The sequence below is a fragment of the Passer domesticus genome, unplaced genomic scaffold (genome assembly GCF_036417665.1).
Source record: "Passer domesticus isolate bPasDom1 unplaced genomic scaffold, bPasDom1.hap1 HAP1_SCAFFOLD_84, whole genome shotgun sequence".
Classification (NCBI taxonomy): domain Eukaryota; kingdom Metazoa; phylum Chordata; class Aves; order Passeriformes; family Passeridae; genus Passer; species Passer domesticus.
The window spans coordinates 183,839-209,246 of NW_026990181.1; the positions used below are offsets into that span (position 1 = coordinate 183,839).

The following is a 25,408-nucleotide window of genomic DNA, read 5'->3' on the forward strand; positions in this document are numbered from 1 at the left end:
CACAGGGGTTGGACTAGATGGTGGTTAAAGGTGCCTTCCAGCCCAAACTCCTCTGGGATTCTGTGATCACTGTCCCATGTTAGTGTGCCATTGTTATACCTGTAGTTCTTTGGGACAACAAAGAGATGTTACCCAGCTCTAGCAACTTCTCTGGCCTTTTCCATCGTCACCCCGTCCAGCACTCTCCACTTACAGGCTCCTCTTTGGTCCCTGCAGGCTTCAGCCTACCACCTATCAATGGCACAGCTCCCAGTGTACAGAGAAAAGATGCTGGTAGCGCCATGAAGAAAACAGTCGTGAGAAAGCAGGACACGGTGCCCTTACAGCCCAGTACGCCCACCCTCCATGGAGATGGCAGCTTCCCACGCAGCTCCTCGGGTAAGCCTGCTCCATGGCAGCATTTTCCTGCAGGGGTTGGTCCTTGCAAAAGGAGCACGAACTGCCTCCTGCCTCAGCCAGCACAGCCGGGATCTTGGGTTCATAGTGTGTCCTGAGAATGAACAGCAAATCTACTTTGGAGTTACTGGAGCTTGGTAGTCTAGAATATTTGAAGTCAATGGAAACAGAGGCACTGTCAGGTGTGAAGGGTCAGGTGTGGCTGTTCCCTGGTTGTTGCTCCCTGGGGATTGAGCTGGGCCCAGCAGGGCTGGGTTCTTCAGGCTTGGCTTGGTGCTGTCACGAGGCAGCTGCAGGTCTCTCCTCAGGGACTTGCCGAGAGCCCCTGTCCTCAGGGCTGTGGGAAATCAGGGTGCTGAGACAAGAGGGGCACTGAGGGGTTCCCTCCTGGGCTGGCCAGTCCTGCTGTTGGCACTGCCTGGCAGGGAGTGGGAGCTCTGCGGCCTCAGGAACCTGCCGCTGGCCGTGGCACCTGTGGCACTTGGAGCTGGGGCTGCGGGGGCAATTGTCAGGTTTAGCCTGGAGCTGTGCCCTGCTGGGGAGGCTGAGAGAAAGCAGGGAGCCCCACGATCCAGAGAGCAGGGAAGTCTCAGCCCCAGTGGCAGTGTGTGCCACAGGGAACCCTGGCTGGGAGATGGGGCTGCAGGCCGCTCCATGGCGGGTGCCTTGCCCGGGCCGCAGCGCCCATGGCCGACCCTGTCCTTGCAGTGACCTCGCAGACGGCCACTGGTGCCCAGCGCCGAGAGGAGCCGCTCCGTGGGCACAGGCAGAAGGACAGAGCCTCTTCAGATCCACAGCAGGCCTTGCAGGAGGCACTGTCCTTGCTGGGCAGCGACGACTGGTAAGAAAGGCCCCATCACTCTGTGTCCCTCTTGGCGTTAAGGTCGGTCAGAAGCGTGTCTCGCTGGTGCCTCTGAGCCCCGAGAGCCCAGAGGGCCAAAGGGCACTGCTGAAACCACTGTGGTGCTGTGAGAGGATAAAGAGTGGAGAGCAGCCTTTTCTTGGCCTTGCTCTGCAGCACTGCTCCAACTGCAGCAGGTCCATGCTGTTTCCTGGCTTTGGCTGCTGCTCCATGGAGCTGCAAAGGAAATGCTGAGGGAAGAGAGAAAGCTGTAGGACGAGATGCTTTGCTGGCTGAAGGCAGAAGCAGGATGGCAGCAGTTTTGAGTGTAGAGATTTGGGTGCCTTGGGCCACTAGCCCAGTGGGACTGAGTAAGATTCCTCTCTGCTCCCACTGCTGACAGCAATGGCAGGGACTCCTGCATGTGAGTCCCAGAAGCTGCTCCAGGCAGCTCCTCTTTTTGAGAAATGGACTGAGTTGTGCCTTCAAGTCCTTCTGCCTACCATTACTCCTGAAGGGCTCATGGCAGAAGAGAAGGAAAGAGAAATAAAATCCTCTGGGAATCTTGCACTTTTGCAATTCAACTTTTCCTTCTCAAGGAATCATACGGGCTTGAGATGTTTTGTCAATACTCACAATGCGTCCCAAAACTCTACACAGACAGAAGGAGGCCCAGAGGTGATACCCTTCCAAATGTTAGGTGATATTGGTTGTCTTTTTGATGTCTGGGTTAGCATCCACTCACTGGTCGATGCTTCATTCTCACAGGGATAAGCATGAAAAATTAGCCACGTTGCATCTCCTTGTGCAGTCTTCTTTGCTTTGCCCTTTCTCTTCTGCTTTCTTGTTGAGAGCTTTGTAACAAGCTAGCTCCGAGCTAAAGCTCACAGTGAGATTAATTTGACCAAGATACAGAATGAAGGGAGTTGCTATCCCAATTAAACTGTGTCCTTGGCCCACGGATGAAGTAATGCACATACACAGGTGGTGGAGCAAATAGCCTGGGAAAGTGGAATAGTTATACTAAAAACAGCACGTAGTTAGCTGATAGCTAGTTAGCCAATGGTGAGCTGGGATTTTGCACTATGCATGAGCTAATTAAAGGGTGTATAATAATCGGTGATTCGGGAATAAAGACGAGACTTGTCGATCATCATCTGGTGAGCGAGTCTTCCTTCTCCATCACTTTCTCTTCCCCATTTCTCTTTGATGCCCTGGGAGGTGCAGAGAGCTTCTGCAGGTGTGGGGGTCCTGATGACACTCAGGGGTGCCCATGGGATCAGTTGCCAGCCCTGGCTGCAGCCCTGATGCCTCACACACCTTCCTGTAGCTGAGGGCCTGCACAAAGCAAGTGCTGAGAGATGGAGTTGTTTGCACCTTTTCAATAACACTTTGCTGTTGTGGGCATTGTTTTACGTCGGAGTGTTCTGGGAAAAGCCAGAGTTTTAACAGTTCTTGCCCAGGGGTGGAATCTTAATCTTCTGGGACATCCTGCTGCTTTTTTGGGGAATGTGTGAGGTGGAGTGGGTGACACACAGGCCTCGACTGTAGAGTGGAAACTCAGCTCTAGAGTGCCAGTGCAGACTCTCAGTGCTGAACTGCCTGCTGGGGCTGCCAAAGAAGGAAAATGTCCCAGTAACAGCCCAATGGGACTGTGTCTCAGGGACAGGTACAGGGAGGTGACAAGAACCAGCAGCATGGCCTGGCCTCACAGCTTCTAGGAAGCAGTGATGACAGAGGGACTTAATAGCAGAGATTTTCAGAAAAGTCACAAATGAAGACTCTGAAAGCCCTCTCTTTGCCTCTTGGATTTGTGTATGCTTTTGACAGCCACAGCATCCTGTGGCAATGTGTTCCATGATTTCATTAAGTACTCCTTGAAAAGCACCTGCCATGCTTTGACTGAGCTGCCAGCCTGGTGATTTCAAAGGGTGCTGCCAAGTGCTTGGGTAGAGAGAAAAATCAATCTTTTTTGTACTTGCCTTTCAGGGAACGGAAGAAGAAGGGACTCTTGAACATCACACTGCTGGCTGAGTCCCATTCAGAAGTCCTGCTGTGTCGGCTTCGTGAGATTTGCTTGGCAGTTACCAGAGAGGTGAGAACATTGCTCTGAATTGTCCCCCATACTTGATACACGGCTTGTAGAGTAGAATATGTGCTTGTTCATCTCCATGTGTGCTCAGGGACTGCCTTCATTCTGGTTTTAGACCTTCTATTTCTAGTGTCTGTCAGCTATCTGTAGGATCTGTGTGTACATGTAGCTGTATTTGCTGGTAGGTCGAATATCTGACACTTGTCTGTGAGTGAGGTACCATTATAATGCAAGGCAGAAAAGAGACACTAATAACATGATATGCCAGATTGCCAATCTCTGCCCAAGCTGTAATTGAACACTGCAAATGAGTCTGTAGACCTGAGCCTGTGTTTTCTGTTTTCTGCCTGGGTGCTTCAACTACAGGTGTTGCTTTTTTGAACAGGAGCATCTGACTGTTTTATCTTTATGCCTTGTGCCTTTATGGTTTGAAAGCAGCCCTTTCTTTATTTTGCTTCTATGTTTTTCAAATAAAAGGGCCTAAAATCAAAGCAGTAGACATTATAGAAGGGTTAAGTGGAACACTTTAGTGAAGCCTATTTTTCATGCCTGCAGTAAGAAGGTGTGTGGGCAGAAACTGGTGCCAGAGTAAGTGCCTTTCATGCTTGGGCTCTTCTGCTCCTACTGTGCTTTTATACACAGTGGGACGTGTTGTGATTTCCTGGTAGTCTTGTCTAAGGAAACTGGTTTTCTTTGCAAGGTGATGCTTATGTTTCCCCTCATGACTTCCCCAGGTGACCAACCTCCGGTCCAACGTGTCCTGCTCTGCAATTGTCACTCTGGGAGAGCTCTTTGCGATCTTGGGGAAGGACATGGACTCCGAGGTGGATCAGATTGCTGCAGTCCTTCTCCACATGTTGCGGAATTCCCCAGAGTTTATTCAGAAGGCAGCCTGTCAGAGCCTGGGCATGATGGTAGAGAACGTGACTCCTACACGAGCAATGACTGCTCTCATGGACAATGGAGTCAAGTAGGTTCTTCTTCTTTCTGTGATATTCTTGACCTTCTAGTGTGTGGGTGAGGGAAGGGATGACAGAGAAAACGGGAATGGTGGAAGGGAAGGGCCCTGTATCCTGCATCTTCTGTGGACTCAGTGACTTGATTCTCTGATCAACCTCATTTCTCCTTTCTGAGAAATAAAGAGGGTACTTGCTGGGGCATGGAGCACATCAGGGAGAATGTGCTGGGTGTGGCACAGCCTGCACAGCAGGTGCAGCTCCGGCCAAAAGGAGTCTTGTGTGACTGTCCTGGCCTTAGAGCTCTGTTTTCTATTCAAACTGATGTTTCATGTTAGCCCTGAGATGATGGAGCACTTTCCAGGCACCCTCACCAGCTGAGTGCCATGGGACAGCTGAAGCAAATGCTGCCTGAAGTGTTGGTGCTGGGCCTGATAGTTCCCAAGAGACAGCCTCTAGAATAGGACAAGCTGGATAAACTGACTGCCACCCTTTCCTCAGCTTTGGAATATGGTAAAGCACTCAGACGTATCCCTTGCCAAGCTTTACAAAAGAAACAGGCTGCATTGCTGGGTGTTCCTCAACTTCACGGCCCACGGCGTGTTTTCTCTGCATTTGTGTTTTCCCAGGGGTCTGCAGATTTGGGGATGAATGGGTGGAAAGAGCCTCATCCTGCTGCAGCTCTGGGTAGTGGGTGCCCTCTGATGGGTCAGCACGAATTGTCCTTAATTTCTAAATAATTCATATGTAACCTATTACTTTAATCTTTCTCCGAGTAAACTTCGGGAAAGAAATTGAGCATCCAATAGTGCAGGGAGACTGAATGCTTCCCTTTTCCATGCAGACAGCCCATCTGTACAATGCTAACTTTGTGTTTATCTGAGGACAGAACCTTCTACAGGTGTCTGCAGCTGCAGGGAGAAGCCAGGCTCCTTCCCCCAGCAAGGACAGGGAGCAGGCTGTGGCCAAGGCCTGTGCTGCTGCTGCTCCTTCTCCCTGTGTCCCAGGGTTTGCTCTCTCCTTCCCAGGAGCCGCTACGTCCCGGCACGGAAGTGTACGGCCGAACTCCTCCTGTCCATGATGGAGAAAATGGGAGTCACAAAGCTTGCAGGCACACCCATGGCTGAGAGGCTGGCACAGGTGGCAGGGACACTTGCTCAGGACAGTCACAAGGACACGAGGTAATGATCTTCTTTCACCTCCTAGAACAGGAAAACCGTTTTGTGTTTGGCTTTAAACTAAAACCAGAAAGAGTGGAGACTCAAGGCAATAATAAGTGACCTCACAGTGTGGCTAAGGGGCATAGAATCATGAATATGGAGAGTTGGAGGGGACCCATGTGGGTCATGCAGTCCAGCTCCCGGCCATGTGCAGGACAGCCCAAGAGTCACTCCATGTGCCTGAGAGCATTGTCCAAATGCTTCTTGAGCTCTGTCAGGCTTGGTGCTGTGACCACTGCTCTGGGTTGTCTGGGGAAATGACTGTACTGGGTAACCTGAGGTTGGCAGCAAGGAGCATTGCCAGCTCCCTGTGACTTGCGAGATTCTTTACTGAGATTACAAGAGCTCTGATTAGCCAGTCCAACAGTTTTGTTTAGCCTTAGGTGCACAAGAGAAAGCCAAGTGTAGGCTAATGTTCATCACTGAAGGATCCCAAACATCTGTTTCTCATTAACTTAAGACTTCCCTAGAAATATTTTAGAGGTCTTTAGCCAATGTATTCAGTCTTTCTAAACCTCTTCTGCAGATTTCTAGAGTGCTATTATCTGTGGCTCAGTGACCTCCAAATTTCTTCTTGAAGAAAATTGTGGTTTCCTAGTGGCAAAATCACCCCAAGCCACCAAAATCCCCTTCCTTTGATGATGAAATTCCCATTAATAGCTGCCAAGAACACCAGAGCAACTAGCTGCCCATGTGTATACAGATAGTATAGAATAATCAAAAGCAAGGATGAGGTGTTTTGTCCTGGCTTCCCTGCCAGTTAAAGGAAGGAAAATGTATGTGCAAGGGCAGCAGAACACTGCTAATAGGCTCTGACAACAAAGCAGATGTGTTTCCCTTGTTGCCTGGGATCCTTTGATCCCACAGAAGCACACCCTCAGTTTCAGAGAGAAATGGTATTTTTCTGTTGGCCCACATTCTCCTCTTGCCTCTTGTGTTCAGCTGACAGCACTGTGCAGTGTCAAGTGAGGTAAATCTCCCTCTTTGCTGAGTCTAGGTAATGCCTTCTCATGCAAACATTGCACCCGATGAGTTTAAGGTATCAGCATCTTCTGTTAACACTCTTCCTTTGTTCACTTTTCTTTTGTTTCCTTCCTTCCTTCCTTAGGCATTATGGACAGGAGATGGTGAAGATGTTGCTTAGTAATCAAAAATTTAAAAAGCTTTTGGAACAATCTCTTTCCACGCATGACCTGGAAGATATCCTGAAGAGAATTAAGAAGAAAGTAAGTGCTTGGCAGGACAAATGTCTCCTTTGTGCAAGTATTGCCACTGCTAATAGGAGATCAAATATACCCAATGTGTCTGTATCTCATTCCTCTTTTGCTGAATCATTTTATTCCTGAAAATGAGCTGTTAATCCTCAGCCTGTTCTTCTGCAGACCACACAGGAACTGTATTCTTAGGGGAAAAGTAGGGTTTTGAATACTTTGAATATGGGTCACAAAGAGGAAAGGGAGAGAGGAGAAAATGGGTTTACATTCACGTGTAAGCCCCCACAGCACTCTCCCTACCCTGCCCTCAGTAAAGCAATTAAGTGACAATAGTGCTTCTGAACATAACAGAGTCTTTGCAAAAGAGACTCTAAGTCTCTTAGTAGTACCAAGAAAATTTCCAAATATACAAAAGATGTCCAAGTCAATCCTAATTACTACAATTATTGTCTGTCTTTTAGGAATACTGCCCTGCTGTCAAGCCCTGTGGAGCTGGAAGAAGCTTGGTAAATTCAGCAGCATCCAGTGGAAAATAATTTCTTTGATTGGGAGGGATTTTATTCTTTATATCTACATTACAGAAGGGATTTTTTCTTTGTGCAGGGGCAGGGAGAGTAAGTGTTGAACCAAATCAACTTCCAACACAATGGGCCAACCCCCAAAGAGTCCAATTTTTTCTGCTGCTTCCTTTAAGACCACTCATTGCCTACCAGTTTGCATAATTCCCATTTATGGTCAAAACTCATAAATTTGGGATTTTAGACAGCAGCTCAGTATGGTAGCACCCACAACCTGCCTTGGGGTACCAAAAACAAAGAGTTGGCATCACTGAATCTCTGGTCTGTTTATTTCTGTAAGTTAGGAAATGTTTCCCTAGGCCTTGGTAGCAGTGATCCTGGTTCTAACTGGTGTTTTAAAGAGGGAATTTCCTAGTTCTATTCTAAAGATTGATGGGGTTTCTCTGTGTCTCTGTAGGGGATGGAAAACCAGAAGGCTGAACGCCCATCTGTGCAGGAGCCGGTGAAGAAGAGGAATGAAGGCTCCAAGGAGCCCCAGGCCACATCGCCTTCTAGCAAACAGTACTGAGCACTTTTGCCAGATGTGACAAAGCCCATGACATGCTTCACATGCCTCTTCCTCAGGCACATCTTTCTGATGGAGATGACCAGTGCCAAAGATTGTTTCCTTTCCCTACAAATGCTCTAGGATAAAAAATATCTATTTCTGCATTGTGTTGAACACAGCTTCTCTGGAGGGCTTTCCACAAATACTGGGCGACAAAAAGTCACCCATTGCTTGCAGTTCAGATGATCCAGTGCAGTGGCAAGGGCAGGGCTGTGGAGGCTAGGAGAGGGCCAAGTCTCTGCTGCCTGACTTGAGACAAGTAAATTCAACCAGGGTTTTTTTCATCCAAGTGGAGTCCCTTTTAGATGGGTGTTTTAATGAGAAGTCCCAGTCTAGAGGCAGGATGCCATTCCTCAAACAAGCAGTTCCCTTCCATGAGGTTTGGTCTAGCTGATTGTTGGTTTTCTTACCCTCAAACAGCAGTACCAAGTTTGAGTAGTAAGGAGCAAGACAATTCCTAAGCCATTTTGGTCAACAGGTATCTCAAGGTGGACTTTTTGTCTTGTGATTCCTGTCCTTCCTACAGTTTGCTTGATGGACAGCGTGTTTGGTTTATTTCCCCCTGTGCTGCAATCAGCATTTAAGACAGGAATTTGGTCCTTGCTGTCTCGTCATGCCAGTGGCAGAGCTACTTGTACTGTTTTCCTCTGACAACAGAGGGGATTTATTTAGCTCTGTCATGCTCAGCAGTGGCAAGAAAGTGACCACATGCCTCAGTAGCATAGCTAGCATCTTCCCATTCTCATGGAAGAGGCAGGTTGATCCAAGAGGATTATTCCCAGTGGGTTTGTTACGCTGTGCATCTAGTTTCTAGGGAAGCAAATGAAATGTGAGCGTAGTTCTGGGATGTCTGATTTCTGTTTTTCTCTCTGTTACTGATTTTCTGGATCATTTAGCTATGCCCCTGTTCATCTGTTCAGATGCATCTGAGCTACTTTTGCAGATTGTCATGCCTGGTTGTAGAGACACTTCTCCAGAGTGATGAGTTTCCTTATTGTAAGACACACACGTCCCGTATGAGGAGGCATTTAAACTTGGAAGCAGTGTCTCTCTTTCCCCATAAAGCAACGTGGCCTGTGTGTCTTAGAAGCCATCTGAAGATAGATCAGATGCATCTCATCCTTGGTTTTCCTGCGTGAGCACTGGAAGAATGTGACTTGCAGATTGTTTCCCATAATGATTGTCATGAGGTCCACGTTGTTCTTCACTTCAGAGTCTCATGATTTTCTAGCTTGAAATCACATCATTAGGAAAGCTCCCCAAGATGTTTGGCTCACAATTAACTGAAGGGATTATCAGAAACAGATCCTAATTTGACTTTGTTTTCCAGGGCAAAGTCTGCCACTGGTGGACGCCGCCTACACCGTGCAAGAGCCCAGGTCACATTACCTGCATCTGTGGAAGAAAGGGAGCTGCTCCAGAAGCTTTACCATCTCCTGGAAGCCAAGGCGTTCCAGACACGGATGGAAGGAGTGGCACTCCTCCTAGATCTGTCCAAAACCAGACCCCAGCTGATCTCCACTAACATTGTCAAAGTATGTAGAATATCTTCATTGCTCCTTTCATTTAGCTCCTTTCCCAAGCCTGCAGAAGTACATTCAATTCAGTGTGTCTTGGCACTATATCCTGGCTGTTTGGGACAGACTGGCCCTTCTTATCCAGACAAATTAATTGAGCTCCAGGCTTCAGGACAAGTTATTTCAGTCCAGCTGTATTTGTCTGGCAGGTGCCTATTGCTGCTGTTCATCAGATGATGGCAGAATTTTCTGCTGGTGTAATCTCTGCTGTCTCCTACTCCCAGTTGGGTTAAGTGGAGGGAATTGAGCCATTGAAGACATGGCAATTATTTTCTAGAGAAAAAATGGGTTTGCATGGGGAAGAGAAGTATCAGGCTGGGTTGGTTTAAACAAAATGTTTTTAAAATGATACTTCTGTGAACTCCATCTTGTCTTGCACAGGTAAAACTCATTTCCATCCTAGTCCCTGTTCCTCTTGGTAAAGATGGTGCTCACCCTTCTTGGGGGGCCTTTTTTTCTCTTTGGAAAGGAAGAAAACAAATAAGGACAGATCCATCCCTTCTCCTCCCTGTAGCTGCTTTTCCCCTTTTTCCAGAAAAGTGTGCCTGATAATGTGGCTGTCAAGGGACTGAACCTGCTGGAATGAGAGCTGTACAGCACATTATATTTCACAAGTCCACCTGTTAGTCAGAGCAATGGTCTGGATCCTGGAAGAGTTGATCTGAGCCCTGCCCTTCTCCAGACACAGGTTCTGAGACAGACAAAATAAAACTTAGATCTCCTCCAGCCATAGTTTAGGCAAAATCATAGCTGCCCTCAGTACTTGAGGCAACTGTATAAAAAACTGGGCATTGTAAACATCTGCTTCCATACTTGCAAAGCAAAGGTAGTCTTTTGAATTAATAAATGGAATTGATTCAATGATTTATAGGATGAGAGAAACACCATAGGAATTTTTCTGTCCCCACCCAAACCTCTTAAAAACAGATGAAAATCCTTCAAGCAGCATGAGGTTGTGCAACCATTCCAGTGAGTGGCCCACAGGAAAACAGTGAAATTGTGCAAGCAAGGGCTGACCTGAGAGAAAGGATCACTTTCATCTTTTAGATTTCTGAGTGCTCATTTCTACATCGCCTCTTCAAAAAAAGTCATTTTAATCAAGCTTTCATGTTGTTTGTTCTCTTCACAGATTTTTGATTATTTTGGCCTGAGAATCTGTGACACACATAAGAAAGTGAAGCAGAAGGCGCTGGAGGCGCTGGCAGAAATCATAGGACTCCTGCAGGATGCCATGAACCCATTGATGATCCGTTTGGTTGAAGGCATAACAAAGAACCTAAACTCAAAGGATCCTGGGGTTCATGCTGCAGCTATGACGGCTCTGGACCAATCTGTTGTGCATTTAGGTAAGGCTGAGCCCTGGCATGGACTCTCCTCACCTGTGTCTCTGTCTCTCCGACACAAGAGAACGCTGAGTGCCTTGGTAGCTGTTGCTGTCTGTGGAATGCTCCAGCTGACACCCACCAGAAGCTGTGCAGGTGCAGTCCTTATGCACCATCCCCAACTGGCTGGAATGTGCAGCAGCATTTCCCAACAGTCCCAGGAGCCCTTGGCTCTGTGCTGCTGGTCTGAAGAGCAAGTCCTGGACTACAGCTTTGCTGCAATTCAGAGGCAAAGGGGTTTTGGAGTTTGCTTGGGCCCCGTCTGACTTGCCAAATGAACAGCTTTGCTGTAGGCATGAAGGGACACCGGCCCATCAGAGCTTCTGCACAGCAGCCACCTGGAAGGCTCTACATTATAGGCAGTAGCTGCCTGTTTTCCACCTTTCTTCTTTGTCTTCTTTTTTCAAAGGGGACCATAGGATTCATCAAGTTCATTTCTTTATAACACACGGGTCAAAATCCATCTGTCAATGATGCCTTGTTCCACACGTTGTTTTGCATGGGACAAGAAGGAAATGGCAAATACCTATAGAGGCAAGGGCAGCTGTAAATTTTTCTACCACACAGATTGATGTCAGGTCTGAAAATGCCACACTGGGGGAATATGGCTGAACAATGGAGTGTTGAAGAGGCAGGTCTTCAAGGGGAGTTTCCACTTTCTCCACCTCAGCTGCTCTGCGAAGTCATGGACTGCCTGACTCAGTGCCTTTCTGTGTCCCAAGTATGGGCTTCTTCCTTTTGGCTCTGCGATGCAGAACCTTTTCATTGCTTCCATGTGACTGAACTCTCAAGGACCCTGATGTGAAATGTTTTAACATAGCTCCTGATAGAGCAGACAACTTTGGATTTACAAATGTGAAAGGAGAGCTTTTCTTTTGCCATTTTAAACACTGACAAGTAGGCTGGAAGGAAAGAAGGAAAGGATTCAAAAATCAGCAGAAATGGACTTTATTGTATAAAATGGGGTTGCCCCTGTCCTTTCCCTTGCCACTGTCCTCTCTCCTATGCCCTCAGAAGAGTGAACAGAAACGTGTGTTTCACTTGTAGATGAAGTATCACTGATGAAAGAGCTCTGCCACCAATGGAGTCATCTGAGTGGCCAAGCTCTGCTGGATGTCACGGAGCGTATCACAGGTACGGCCTCCCCTTCTAAGCCAAGAGGTCTCCGAGGGAGTATTTACAGGGAATGCTAGTGAACAGACAGTAGAGTAGCTCCTCCACATCAGGAGGTGCTGAGCTCTCACTGGGGCCCTTCTCAAGTCCCATAGTGGCCAGTGTCTTTAATTGCATTTAAACTCAAATGAAGTCCCATTTTTGAATGGGTACCATAACCCTTTTCCTGCTTAGCCAAATTGGTTTTGGGTACTTTCAGGAGCTCTTTCAGTGTTGATGACTGCTGGTGGATTAACAGCATAGAGGAAATGAAGTTTCTTCCACCACAGAATAGTAAATGGCTATTACATAACAGTTTGCCTGATCAGGAAACAAGACTGGTCTCCTGAGCATTTCAGGTTTTGATCTTTCAGCCAAATCTGCCATGCAAGGAGCCTGTTGGTAGTCACTTTTTGTCTGTGTTTGATATAGTTCAGTTCAGAAAATGAGCAGAGAGCAGATTCCAGAGGCAATGTGAGAAAACCCTCGTGTTTTGGATAAATTTCAGTCCCCTGTGTAGCTTTTTTCTGTCTCTATGCCCCTATTTCAGTGCACGTTGTAAGAAGAAATGCTATTAACATTGGGAGGGAAAATGTCATTAAAATGTGGAGATGCTCAAGTGCCGGGGCAAATGCCAGGGCAATGGGTCTGGGTAATTCTCCAAGACACCCTGAGGTTTGAAACAGCTCTTTGTTGGAAGCCACAAAAGCATTCTGCCAAAGACACCAGGCTAGTCTCTGGTGGTTCTCATCCAGCTGTCAAGTAGCAGCCATCTCTGGTGGGCTGGAGTTTTGAAGTGTGTTCTAATACTGCCCTTTGCTGTGGGCCACGGAGCAAAGGGGAGAGCCAGATTAGACTTTTGGCCCTTGACATCAAAGTTACAAAAATGGAATCATTGCTTTTATTAGAAATCTCTCAATTGCCTCTCTAGGGTGCATTTCCAAATCTTCTACGTGGGTTTAGACAACTTGTTAATGGAAATAGAAGGCAATTTGACGTTTCATTCATTGTTCATGCAGAAAGAAATTGTGCAATAATTGAGTAAAGGTACAAAGTCTGCCACACGTACAAGGCTCTGGTTGGAGATATTAGTCCCGAGGGGTTGGTGGTTGTGTTTCAAGGATGATCAGCTGCATTGCCCGTTTCTGGGTCGTGGGGCTGTGTGTGCTGTTTCACTGATCTTGGCCCGAGAGGCTTCCAAGAAGCAAGAGCAGAGGTAGATCCCTGTTTGCATGGAGGCTGGTGGGTAAGCAGCTGTGTCTCTCTCCCGGCAGTGCTTGTGGAATGGGCTCATGCCAGGAGCCCTGAAGCGGTCGAGCGCTACACCCTGCCCGTGCTCTGGTCCTGCCTGGAGAACAAGGCGCTGCCAGTGCGAAGCGCCAACGTCCGCACTGTGGTCACCAAGCTGGCCTGTGCCCTCTGCGAGACACTGGGCAGCCAGATCATTAAGTTTGCTGACAGCACACCTCCACATGTGCAGGAAAACCTCAACAGCCTTCTGGGTTGGTGAAGGTTTGATGTTCTCCAGAAAGCGGACAAGTTTCTGAGCTGGACACCACCGGACGTGACTTTTCAGCTGTGCCAGGAATGACAAAATACTAAGGAAGGGTGTGCATCTGCCCCCGCTCTGTTATCAGCATTGCCCTTCCTAGTCATGACATGGGGGGCCATAAGCAACTGCAGACTGATGACAAGGTAAAGATGAAGTATGGATCAGCCTCAAGTGAACCCAGACTGAGGAAAAGGTGAAGACTAAGCATGGATCAGCCTGAAGCAACTGCAGACTGAGGACAAGGTGAAGACCAAGCATGGATCTGCCTCACACAGAGGTGAAGTGGGAGCTGGGCCGCTCTCTGTTGGGAGGAAGGGTCTTGTGGCAGCCCAGAGAGTCTGTGCACATTGGCAGGGAACATTGGCTTGAATTACATAATGGCTGTACACATTGTGCCCTGCATGTGCCCTGCAATGAGCTGTGCTGCTGCCAGTGCCCCGTGGAGCTGTAGGGCTGCTCAGCTGTGGGGCAGGGAGAGGAGCAGGAGGGTGCATGTGCAGCTGAGCCATGGCTGGAGAGCACAGGGCTCTGGGCTCCCTGCTGTCCCAGGGCAGCCCAGAGGCCAGGCTGTTCCTGTGGCAGCTCTGTGGAAGTGGGGCAGGGTTTTCCTCTGGTCTGCTTCAAGTTGCAGCCAGCAGGAGCATGTTTCCCTGTGCAGCTCTTTAGAAATTTCCAAGGAATCTGTCCCATTAAATACGGAGCTTCAGATGCTTTAGGTTTGCATTCCAGGCTCTGTTAAACTTTGTGTCTCCACAGATACGACTGGCTACAGTCTTTCCAAGAAGTTTTCTCTGGACATTTCTGATATTCCCTTACCAAGAAAGTCCTTGCCTCCAGTCCAGAAATGCTCTTTCGTCCAAGATCAGGAAGAAGCTACCAACTGTCCAAAGAATGTTTCAAGAATAGGATTTAGGCTTTAGGATTATCAAGAATAGGATTCATTAAGAATAGGATTCATCAAGAAAAGTATTCATCAACAATAGGATTCATCAAGAATAGGATTCATCAACTATAGGATTCATCAACAATAGGAGTTAGGATTTTGGAATAGGTTTAGGCTTCATAGTTGCAGATGTATCTATGTTCTGATAGTTTTGAATAAATGTGTTTGATTGTATATTTAAATTTTGATGACATATTTTAATTGTATATATTTTATTTTGATGATTTAAAAAAACTTAAATGAATCAATTAAATTTAAATAAACCAAAAGAAGAATGTGACACCAGGATCTCCTGGAGATTATGGGAGTGCAGTGTCTCACCACATCCTTTCTTCACTGGGCCTCTCTTCTTCCTCTTTTGCCATGTTTTCTTTGTGTCACTTGTGCTGCTGTTTTTAACTTGTCATGACAACAGGGCCACACATTGACATGTTTGGGGGACAATGGATCCAAAAGATCCTGTATGGTCAAAAGTTTTCTACCTAGATGAGTTCTGTGCTCACCAAAGGCCTGAGCAAAGAAACAAAGAGAAGTGTGCCCAAATGCCAAAGCTTTGCTCCTTTGCAATCTCGCACAGAGCTGGTTCACAGGTGTCTTCAATCACAATTTCATAGGTAAGAAGAGGTCGTGTATTTCACTGGGAAACGATGCACTGCTTTGGAAAAGTCATCTGTATATAGATTTACCCAGGCCAGCAGTCCAACTTTGTTGTTTGCAACTTGTTTGCAGAAGGATGAGTGGACTGGGAGGCCAATAACGAGTGACAAGGTTTCCTCAAACCTAAAGTGCAGCCTGTGTGCCATTCAGCCCAGAGCTGAGGGATCATTTGTTCCCATGGACCACTGCCTGCCAGGGTAATGAATTCCTGCATAGCTGGAACAAGCAATTCAGGATTCTGCTCCAGAATTGCTTGGTGGGCTGCATAATCATTGACAATACTCCCTATCCAGAAATTCTTTTGCAGTTTCCTTTCATAGTCTTTTGAAGCTTTTAAAGTTCACATTTCAATTTGCTTTGCCTTAAGGGAAAACACTTCCTGGGCCCAATGCATAGTGCAAGCTCTTGACAGCAAAGTCCTCATGGTTGCCAGCTTCTGATGTTACAGAAGAAACTGCGTGTGAATGCGTTAATTAGGTTTTCTGATGGAAAAACTCTATGTCACGTGGCTGCATGTGTTTGCTTAGCTATGAGTCTAGTCCTGGCCTAGTAAAGCCCAGGCAGGGTGGCATGTTGCAGGGAAAACAAGTCCATGTGCTTATGGGGTTGCCATCAGCAGCAGAGTGAACGTGTGCTTTGGGGCTTTCTCTGGAGACACAATTAGGGACCTGCTCCATGCCACAATATTCTCTTAGATCTTTCTAAAATATTCTAAAAAGGGCAGTGAAACTTCACATCTCCTTGCAAAGCCACTGTTTGAATAGGGGCATTCTTGTCCCTCCTCAAAGCCATTGCTGTTGCAGACCAGAAACATGAACATCCACAAACAGGAACAATGCGAGGACCTCCTGCTGCTGCTTCAGAGCACTGGGAATGCAGACCTGGGTATTACTAATGTGAACACTTAATTAGCATTTCATTCTCCTTCACAATATCCAGATCTCTGGGTTTTTAGTTTCAGCAGCTGCTGGACTGGCTCTAGGGAAGAACAGTAAATGGGAAACAGCGACTGCCAGCCTTGCAGGGGTGGGGGAAAACCTGGAGTGTCTGCGTCAAAAGATGAATGGGAAGAGTGTAAATGCCAAAGCCAAAGCTTTGTTAGGATAGCAGGATCAGTTCTTTACTGCATGCTTGCATGAAGGTCATGTGGGACCTCCTTTTTGTATCTCATGCAAAAAAGGAGGTCTTAATAATACCATGCTACTTAAACCCACATTGTGATGTAGCTCTGTAGTGGTTCACAATGAAGCAGATTGCATGCTTTGTCACTGCCAGCCCTGGTGACCCTGTGAGGGACTGTAGTGTATGCCATGCCTGTTTTACATCCAAGCAAAGCTTGATTTTGCTTATTAGTATAGAATAAATACAAGAATAGTAAAATGGACAACTAAACTGGCCACTTTGGAGGATATGCTCATGGTTTCACACATCACTCCTATACCTCATGCTCTCAAGGCTTGCACTCATCATGAAATATTTTAATAGAAAAACTCAGATCCCATGTTACATCTGAATAAAATTGCATCAGATCATCAAGAATTCTGCAGGCAGGAACAAGACAAAAGCCTTCTGACTCTCGCTTTAAGCTGTCCTGGATTTCTGATGCTCTTTCTGAAAGCTGCTATAGGCAGAGTGCTTGTAGTTGTTTTTATGGGCTTTATGAAAGATATGTGGAACAGTCTGCAGGGCTCTCTGAGCAGAAAACTGCTTGTCCAAGCCCAGGGACATCGTGCTGGCAGAAGTGGAACGGCCCCGCTCCCAGCCCAGGAGTGTGAGCTGTGCCACACTGGGCAGAACAGACACGAGGGACTCCAGCCCAGCTGATTCCCCTGCCGTGACCACTCCACAGAGCTCTGCCATTGGGAGAAAGTCCCAGATGCCAGACGAGCCACCGAACTTTCATCTCCTGCTGGAACTGCTCCGTGACAGCTCCTGTTCTTCCTGAGGGAGAACCCGGAGCCATCTTGTGACGCGTGTCCTGGGGGGATTGTCCTCCGGCATTTTGGGCCTTTGTTCCAGAGGGGGGACAGTGAGGTCTGACAGTTTGATATCTAGAAGTCACTGGCCTTTTTTCTTTAGTTTTCATTTCCTGTTGCTGGAAGGGGATTGTTGGAACAGTTTAGAAGACACAACTTATTGTTTTAAGTTGTCTCAAACTGCATGGGATAGATAGCTTCACACAGGAACATCCGCAATGCTGCTGAAGGGAAGGCACAGAGGGAGACAAACGCAGTATTTCTGAGGGAAATTCCTTGGCACCAAACCAACCTGAGTCATCAAACAGTGCACCTGATGTTTCGAGACATGGGCCAAAGGGGAACCCTTGCAGTGTGTTTGGTCCAGGCCGGGTCATGCTCAAGGCAAAGGTGTGTCAGTGCACTTGGCTCCTCGTCTCCTCCTTGTGTCCAGCACAAACAGGAGCCCAGAGCTCCTGCAGAAACCATCACACCAGCCAGTGGGAGCAAACTTTTGTCCAGTGCTCACACAGAGCTGTGGGGTCCAGCACTGCACCTCACTGGGATGAGGAACTGTTCCAGCCCTCTTGGGAGGAGCTAAAAGGGGGTTTGGCTTTCAGATCAGCTCCTTCCCTGCTCTGGATTTGCTGCCCTGGTTGAGCTGCTGCTTGTGGCAACACTTGTTTCCCAGCTGCCAGCCCTGCTCTGCTGGCCAGCAGCCATTGCAGGAGCTTGTGCTAGTGACACTGAACCTTTCCGATCTTCCTCAGGAAAGCTCAGGGCAGAACTTGTCAAAAGAGCATTGCCTGGGCGATGCCTTTGACATTAAATCTTTCCTCTGTTCTCTGTGCCACAGACAGTAAATATTTGAGGAAGCAAGTTTGCTGCTCCAGAAATTCCTTAAATCAGTCAGTTAAACGGTAAGATAACACGATTTGGGATGTGTAATCTCACTTTAATTCATTGTGCAGAAAGCTACAGTGAGCTGTGTGTCTAACCTAAATGACCTTGCCACCAAGAACTTAGAAAAGTGGGAGAGATGGAATCAGGTGCACAGGATCTGCATTGTGATTCTCCCACAGGCCTGAGGACACAGCCCACTTCCACTGGGCCATGGCTTTTTATCCTACATCAAAACTTTGTGCTTCAGGTTGTGGTAGTGAATGCCCCCGGCCTTGTCCGGCCACACGGTGGCCTGAGAAAGGCTTGTGAGGCCTGGGCCTTGCTGAACAGCCCCTGGGCCCAGCTCCTCCTGAGCTTGTCAGAGACACTGAGCACTCCCAGGAGCTTGTGCTGTCTGACGAGCTCCTGGGGTGTCCTGTGAACAGCCTTGGAAACCACTTTTCTTGCCTCAGTGGCACAACATCCTTCTTCTCCCACTTTCAAAGACAGGCTGCTGACCCACAGTGTGGCCATGATGAAGCATTAACAAAATACCCAATATATAGAGACCTATCTTGCAAAGTTGCCTTAGCCAAGGTGCAAAGCTCCATTCTTGGAACAGATCATCCAACCAGGATTCACCATCCTCTTTAATTTGGGCTGTCAAATCTTTCAGTTTTTGTATGCTTTTGTGAATGGATTCCGAATGATCAGACAGGTTCATACAACACAGTCCTTCAAATTCCTCACAACCATGTCCATGTGCCAGTAAAAGAAAGTCAATTGCTGCTCTGTTTTGAAGGGTAGCATGTCCAACACTATCAACATCGGTCAACATATCACTAATGGCAGAGGATGTGGCATTAGTTTGCTTGCTCAGCCAACACCCAACTCGATCTAATTGTTTCAAAGCCACTGCTGAAGTCAATTGGGGTAAAAATATACTTGCTGAAACCCTTCTTGCAGCTTTCCAAGGCATGAAATCACTCTGACAGTTCCATCATAATGATGAGCAGATCTTGTTTTCCTTTGTTTCCTTTTCATGACCGCTTTAGCTGAGGGTGCAATTACAGTGAGCATCCCAATGCCACAAGGGTCACCTTCAGGGTGTGCTGGAATGCCTTGCCAAGCCCTGTCTCCACAAATGAACCAATATCCCTTAGGCAATTGCCGGGGATATAGGTCAGCCTCAGGAAGCACATCCCAACTGTTTGAAGAATTACACCAAAACCTCAAATTTCTATATGCAAAGTAATGGGGAGTAACATTGAAATTTGGAGGATCACCTTTTCGCCAAGCACTAGCTATGAAGGTAAAGCAAAAATCTATTGTTAAAGAACCAAGGATTTCCAATTCTTGGGGTTCAGAAGCTGACCTCGGAAGTTTTTTGGCCCAAAGGTTCCAATTCAGTGTGGGATTGTTTCCATTGTCAATTTCACCTGGCTTACCATTGGATTGTTTTTTGACTAAAGGCAACTCTTTTACTGGCACACCAACCAGACAGGTTGAGAAAGGTTTTTCTGGTTCCGAATTAGACAACCATACGGTATCTGAGCCGGCTGCCTTGGCTAAGGTCACCCAAACATTTGGTTTTGGTTGTTCCACAGGCAAATCTGCACGACAAAAAAGAATTAAAACCCACCAATACCAACATACAACTTGCATTTGCTTCATCTTATCCATGAGCTAAATTTTGGCAGAATCCTTACATATATATCAATTTCTAAAATTTTGCTTTCAACAAAAACAAAAACCCAAACTTTTGCCAAAAGTCAGCTCTATAAAACAAACATTTGACATACAATTGACACACTTGTAAATAACATTAACACAAAACCAGAATTTGCAGGTTCCACCGATGCACAAGGAACGTCAGGCGTGACCAGGGATCTCTGTGCTCGGCTCACATCTGTGTACTTGCTTCCTCGGTTCTGGACTTGTCAACACGTTCTGGGGTGCGATATGGTTTGACATTTTTGGCTGGGACCCACCTAATTCCAGCACCTGTAGAGACAGAAGCATACCCTTTGCTCCAGGTTATTAATTGGAAAAGACCTTCAATTTGTCCAGATTCAGGGTTTCTAATTAAAACAGGTGGATTTTCTTTCAGTTTCGCCTGAGTGTTATTTGAAAAATGCCTAAAAATTGATGGATCAGGTTCTGCAAAACGAACTGTTTAGGAAATTAAAAACATACAAAGCTTTGTTCAGTCTCATCTGTGGTGTGACCTCTGCTCCCCCTTTCTGTTGATCTAAAATGCGTTTTAATGTTTGATGTGCTCTTTCAATAATTGCTTGGCTTGTGGGAGAGTGAGGAATACCACAAACTTTGATGTGATCTTTTGCTTGAGCGAGTGTGGCAGTTGCAGGCTCCTTTATTCCTGTTTTTGGACTTGACTTAACTTTTAGTTCAGGGAGATTAAGACTCAGGCAATATAGATGGGGGTATTTCCTGCTCGATTTCTCAAGTGATGGAATGTAGGAAGGCCTTCCAGGTGGAAAGAAGTGACGGAGTGCCTGTCTCAGATGAAGAAAGCGAGGCACTGCAAGAAACCAGCTGTCCTGGGTTGACTATATGATGCTTTTATCCCCAATTGTCTTGTTCTGTTTATACTGAATAATAAGTTTTACACCTTTAAGACTCTCTTCCAGACAGTGAGGAGGAGAGGGAAGAAGCGTGCAGTTTGTTTTCAGACTGCTCTCACTCCTCCACATTCCTGCTCCTGTGTTGTCTGTGGATGGACAGACAGCCGGACAGAGCTCCTTTTTCCCTTTTTCTTGCTTTTAGTTAGTTTTAGCTAGCTGAGGCAAAGAAGTTCTCCAGATTGTGATTTTTTCCTTTTTTCTTGGACCTGTTCAAGCCTGCTCTTGACTGAACACCCAGAAGAGCACCGGCAGCTCCACCTGTGGCCCCTGGCCGGGCCTGGGCTGCGGCGTTTCCAGCACCAGAGAGACTGATTAAAGACTGAGTGAGCCGAGCTGCAACCCAGGGAGGGGACTGTTCTGAGTTTGCTTTTCCTTGAATTGTTTAATATTGTTTTATTGTTTAATATTATTTGGTTTCTATTGTTTAATAAACAGGTTTCTTTCCACTTTTCTCCAAGGAGATATTTTCTCCCGAACCGGTTGGAGGGGGGAGGGGCAATTGACTCTGCTTCTGTAGAGAAGCCCCTTTAAGGGTTATCTCCCAAACTTGCCCTAAACCAAGACAAATACAGTTAGTGGCGCCCAACGCGTGGCTTGAGAAAGTAAAAAAAAACCCTTTATTGATTGTAGGTTTGTTGTGCTTGGTGTGTAGTAGGTTAAAGTACCCAGTAGCCATGTTATTTGAATTTGTAATGTCTCTTGGGGAGGCCTTTATATGGCTCTGGTCTCTAGACCTTTTTGAGGTTTCAATACCTTTCTAGTCACTAGGATTATTGTCCCTATCACGTAGTTTTTGCAGTAAAGGGGCACGAATTAGATTAGCTATTGTGTTGGCCTTAGTAATAATGATTTATAAGGCGTTTACAAAAATACTGGCGTCTGTTTACGATATGTATGGTTTATGGTTTCTTCGTCCTACCACCCTGCATCCCAATTCTAGCAGTATGTTTTGGGAATTTATTAGTAATTGCACCCAGCTGGTTAGAGGAGGAGCAGGGAATGAGGCTTTCCAGCCTTTCCTTTCCTTCTTCTCCTTTGAATCTGTTATGTCACTTGTAGAAAATGTTCAGTTTCCCCTGAATATTAAACAGACCATCTTTCTGGCATTTAATCTAGTAGGCTTCCTCTATATAGTCTGCAGCTTCTCTAGAATGAGGGCTGAGATGTCTAGAAAAGCTGATGAGACCCCTGACCCAGAAGCAGACCCACGTGTGGAGAATCCTGAGTGGGGTGGAAAATGGGAAAATATGAGCCAAATCCTGAAAGAATTCTCTGACCCTATAGTCTAAGACTTTCCCCATGAACAAATTCAGAACCCAGCTAAAGTGGGAAAATATCTGAAAGAGAAGTATCTCAATGATGGCCCTAAAGAGAAAAAGATCATTGCAGTGAGCTGGGCCCTGGCATATGCTTATCGCACACTGCTAGATACTCTAGGGCAGCAGACCGAGGAAGAGGGGCAGGGAGATACATCAAGAGCTATCCCAGTCGCTCAAGTTACAACCAACACTCCAGGCTCAAAGCCAACAGCTAAACCACATAGTGAGCCTAAGCCGGCGGTTAAACCAAACAATAAACCTCAACCAATAGCTGTTGCTACTAGCACTAAAAGTAGGAAGTGCACAGACAAGACCGATTGACCAATAAATGATAATTATGATGATGCAGGAGAAGGACCCTCAACATTTCCTGACATAAAATCAGGAGTCAAAGCAACTGGCACAAGATCAGAAGCCAATATTGAGTCCTTCTCCCTGAAAGACCTGCGTAGCCTAAAGAAAGATTACACCCGACGATCTGATGAATCCATAATTAGCTGGTTAGTCCGTCTTTGAGATGCTGCAGGCGAGGCTACAATTCTGGACGGCACAGAAGCGAGACATTTAGGATCCCTGTCACATAATCCTGTCATCGACCAAGGCATGATGAGGGGGGCTAACCCTCACAACCTCTGGGCACGGGTCTTAGACAGTGTAGCGCAAAGATACCTATATGCCGATGATCTCTACATGCAGCAAACACAGTAGAAGACCATAGAACAAAGGATTCAACGCTTGAAAGAAATGGCAGTGGCGGAGATTATATTCTCAAATGACATAACAACTAAGAATCCAGACTTGGTACCATGCACATCTGTGATGTGGCGAAAACTAGTACGACTTAAGCCACATAAATATGCATCTGCTCTAGCTATCATGAAGCGGGATGACACAGATGAGACCGTGCTTGACATGGCAAAGAAACTCCGAGCTTATGCAGATGCTGTACATAGCCCAACACATGCCAGAATCGCAGCGGTAGAAACACGTCTGCAGAGATTAGAGGATAAGATAGAGGAGAATCATAAGAAGCTCAAAGAGGAAATTAAAGAAGACCTTCTCCAAATCTCGACAATACAAATCAGAAGTTCTAGTACCCAACGCAGACGTTCCCCAGATGGAGAGAGAAGGTACACCCCACGAGCTGAGCTGTGGTTCTTTCTGCGTGATTGTGGAGAAAACATGAAGAGATGGGATGGAAAATCCACCGCTGCTCTAGCCCAAAAGGTGTGTGAATTGAAAGAAGACAAGGCTCAGAGAGGAAGTTCCACCACAAAGAAAGCAGCTCCAGTTGCCCATAGCCGAACTGCCAGGTATGATAATAATAATGACATGTCTAATCCCCTTGAAAAAACCTCTAAGACATATGCCCAAAGAAAGAAAGATAACCAAGCTTAGAGGAGCCCTGCCGCTAGCCAAGTAGAAGCTAAAAAAAATCATGTTTTCTGGACAGTATAGATTCGTTAGCCTGGCACATCAGAACCACAAGAGTATAAAGCTTTAGTCGACACTGGTGCACAGTGTACCATAATTCCATCAAGACACGTAGAGACAGAATCCGTTTCTATCGCTAGTGTGACAGGGGGATCACAAGACTTCACTTTAGTAGAAGCTGATGTAAGCTTGACTGAGAATGAGTAGAAGAAACATCCTATTGTGACTGGCCCAGAGGCCCCATGTATCCTGGGCATAGATTATCTGCGAAGTAGATATTTCAAAGACCCAAAAAGACTAAAGTAGACATTTGGGATAGTAACTGTAGTGACAGAGGGCGTCCAACAATTGAATACCTTGCCTAGACTGTCTGAGAATCCATCTACAGTAGAGCTTCTGAAAGGAGAAGAGCAACAGGTACCAATTGCCACTTCCACAGTACATCGTCGACAGTATAGAACCACTCGAGATGCTGTGATTCCCATCCATAAGATAATACAAGAGCTAAAAAGCCAAGGAGTAGTCAGCAAGACCCACTCACCCTTCAACAGCCCCATCTGACCTGTGCGTAAATCTGAAGAAGAATAGAGACTGACAGTTGACTACCGTACATTGAATGAAGTGACTCCACCACTAAGTGCTGCTATGCCAGACATATTAAAACTCCAATATGAGCTTGAGTCCAAAGCAGCGAAGTAGTATGCCACTATCGATATTGCCAATACATTTTTCTCCATTCCGCTGGCAGCAGAATGCAAGCCTCAGTTTGCCTTCACCTAGAGAGGTGTGCAGTACACTTAGAACCGGCTGCCCCAGAGGTGGAAGCACAGTCCTACCATCTGCCATAGACTAATCCAAAGTACACTAAAAAAGAGTAAAGCTCCAGAACATCTGCAATATATTGATGACATCATTGTATAAGGGAAGACAACAGCAGAAGTGTTTGAAAAAAGAGAGAAAATTATCCAAATTCTCCTGAAAGCCGGCTTTGCCATCAAGAAAAGTAAAATCAAGAGACCTGCTCAAGAGATCCAGTTTCTAAGAGTGAAGTAGCAAGACGGACGGCGTCAGATTCCCACTGATGTCATCAACAAGATAACAACAATGTCTCCACCATCCAACAAGAAGAAAACACAAGCTTTCCTAGGTGCCATAAGTTTTTAGAGAATGCACATTCCTAAGTATAGTCAAATCGTGAGCCCTCTCTATCTAGTCACCCGTAAGAAAAACACTTTCCACTGAGACCCTGAACAGCAACAAGCCTTCGTCCAAATTAAGCAGGAGATCGCTCATGCAGTAGCCCTTAGCCCAGTCAAGACAAAACCAGATGTGAAGAATGTGCTCTATTCTGCAGCCGAGAACCATAGTTTGTCCTGGAGCCTTTGGCAAAAGGTGCCTGGGGAGACTTGAAGCCGACCACTGAAATTTTAGAGTCGAAGCTACAGAAAGTCTGAAGCCAACTATACTCCAACAGAGAAGGAAATTTTAGCAGCCTATGAAAGAGTCCAAGCTGCCTCAGAAGTAATAAGCACCGAAGCACAACTCCTCCTGGCACCCCGACTACCAGTACTGGGGTGGTTGTTCAAAACAAAAGTTCCCTCTACCCACCATGCCACCAATGCTACATGAAATAAGTAGATTGCTCTCATAACACAACGCGCCCATATTAGAAAGCCAAATCACCCTGAAATTCTGGAAATAATTACAAACTAGCCAAAAAGTAAAAACTTCAATCTCACTAATGAAGAAGAACAAGAAGTGACACGTGCTGAAGAAGCTCCTCCATATAACCAACTGCCAACAAAAAAAACACAATATGCTCTTTTTACTAATAGTTCCTGTTGCATAGTAAGAATGAATCGCAAGTGGAAAGCAGCCGTATGGAGCCCCACACGACAAGTTGCAGAGGCCACTGAAGGAGAAAGTAAATCAAGCCAACTTACTGAACTCAAAGCTGTTTAACTAGCCTTAGACATTGCTGAAAGAGAGAAGTGGCCAAAGCTCTACCTCTACACTGATTCATAGATAGTAGCCAATGCTCTGTGAAAATAGCTAAAAAGGTAGAA

The 25,408-nt window shown here is 46.4% G+C and overlaps 1 protein-coding gene across 1 annotated transcript; it reads left to right on the forward strand.

Annotated features, from left to right (window-relative positions):
- Positions 1-281: 281 nt before the first annotated feature.
- Positions 282-14,757, forward strand: LOC135293169 (TOG array regulator of axonemal microtubules protein 2-like). Its single transcript, XM_064407162.1, has 13 exons — positions 282-378; positions 1,078-1,237; positions 3,227-3,332; positions 4,064-4,299; positions 5,314-5,466; positions 6,614-6,731; positions 7,181-7,225; positions 7,695-7,798; positions 9,175-9,379; positions 10,551-10,767; positions 11,851-11,937; positions 13,230-13,784; positions 14,264-14,757. Exons 1-12 carry the CDS (start codon positions 282-284, stop codon positions 13,463-13,465), a joined length of 1,764 nt encoding a protein of 587 aa, XP_064263232.1. The 3' UTR covers positions 13,466-13,784; positions 14,264-14,757.
- The last annotated feature ends 10,651 nt before the right edge of the window (positions 14,758-25,408 follow it).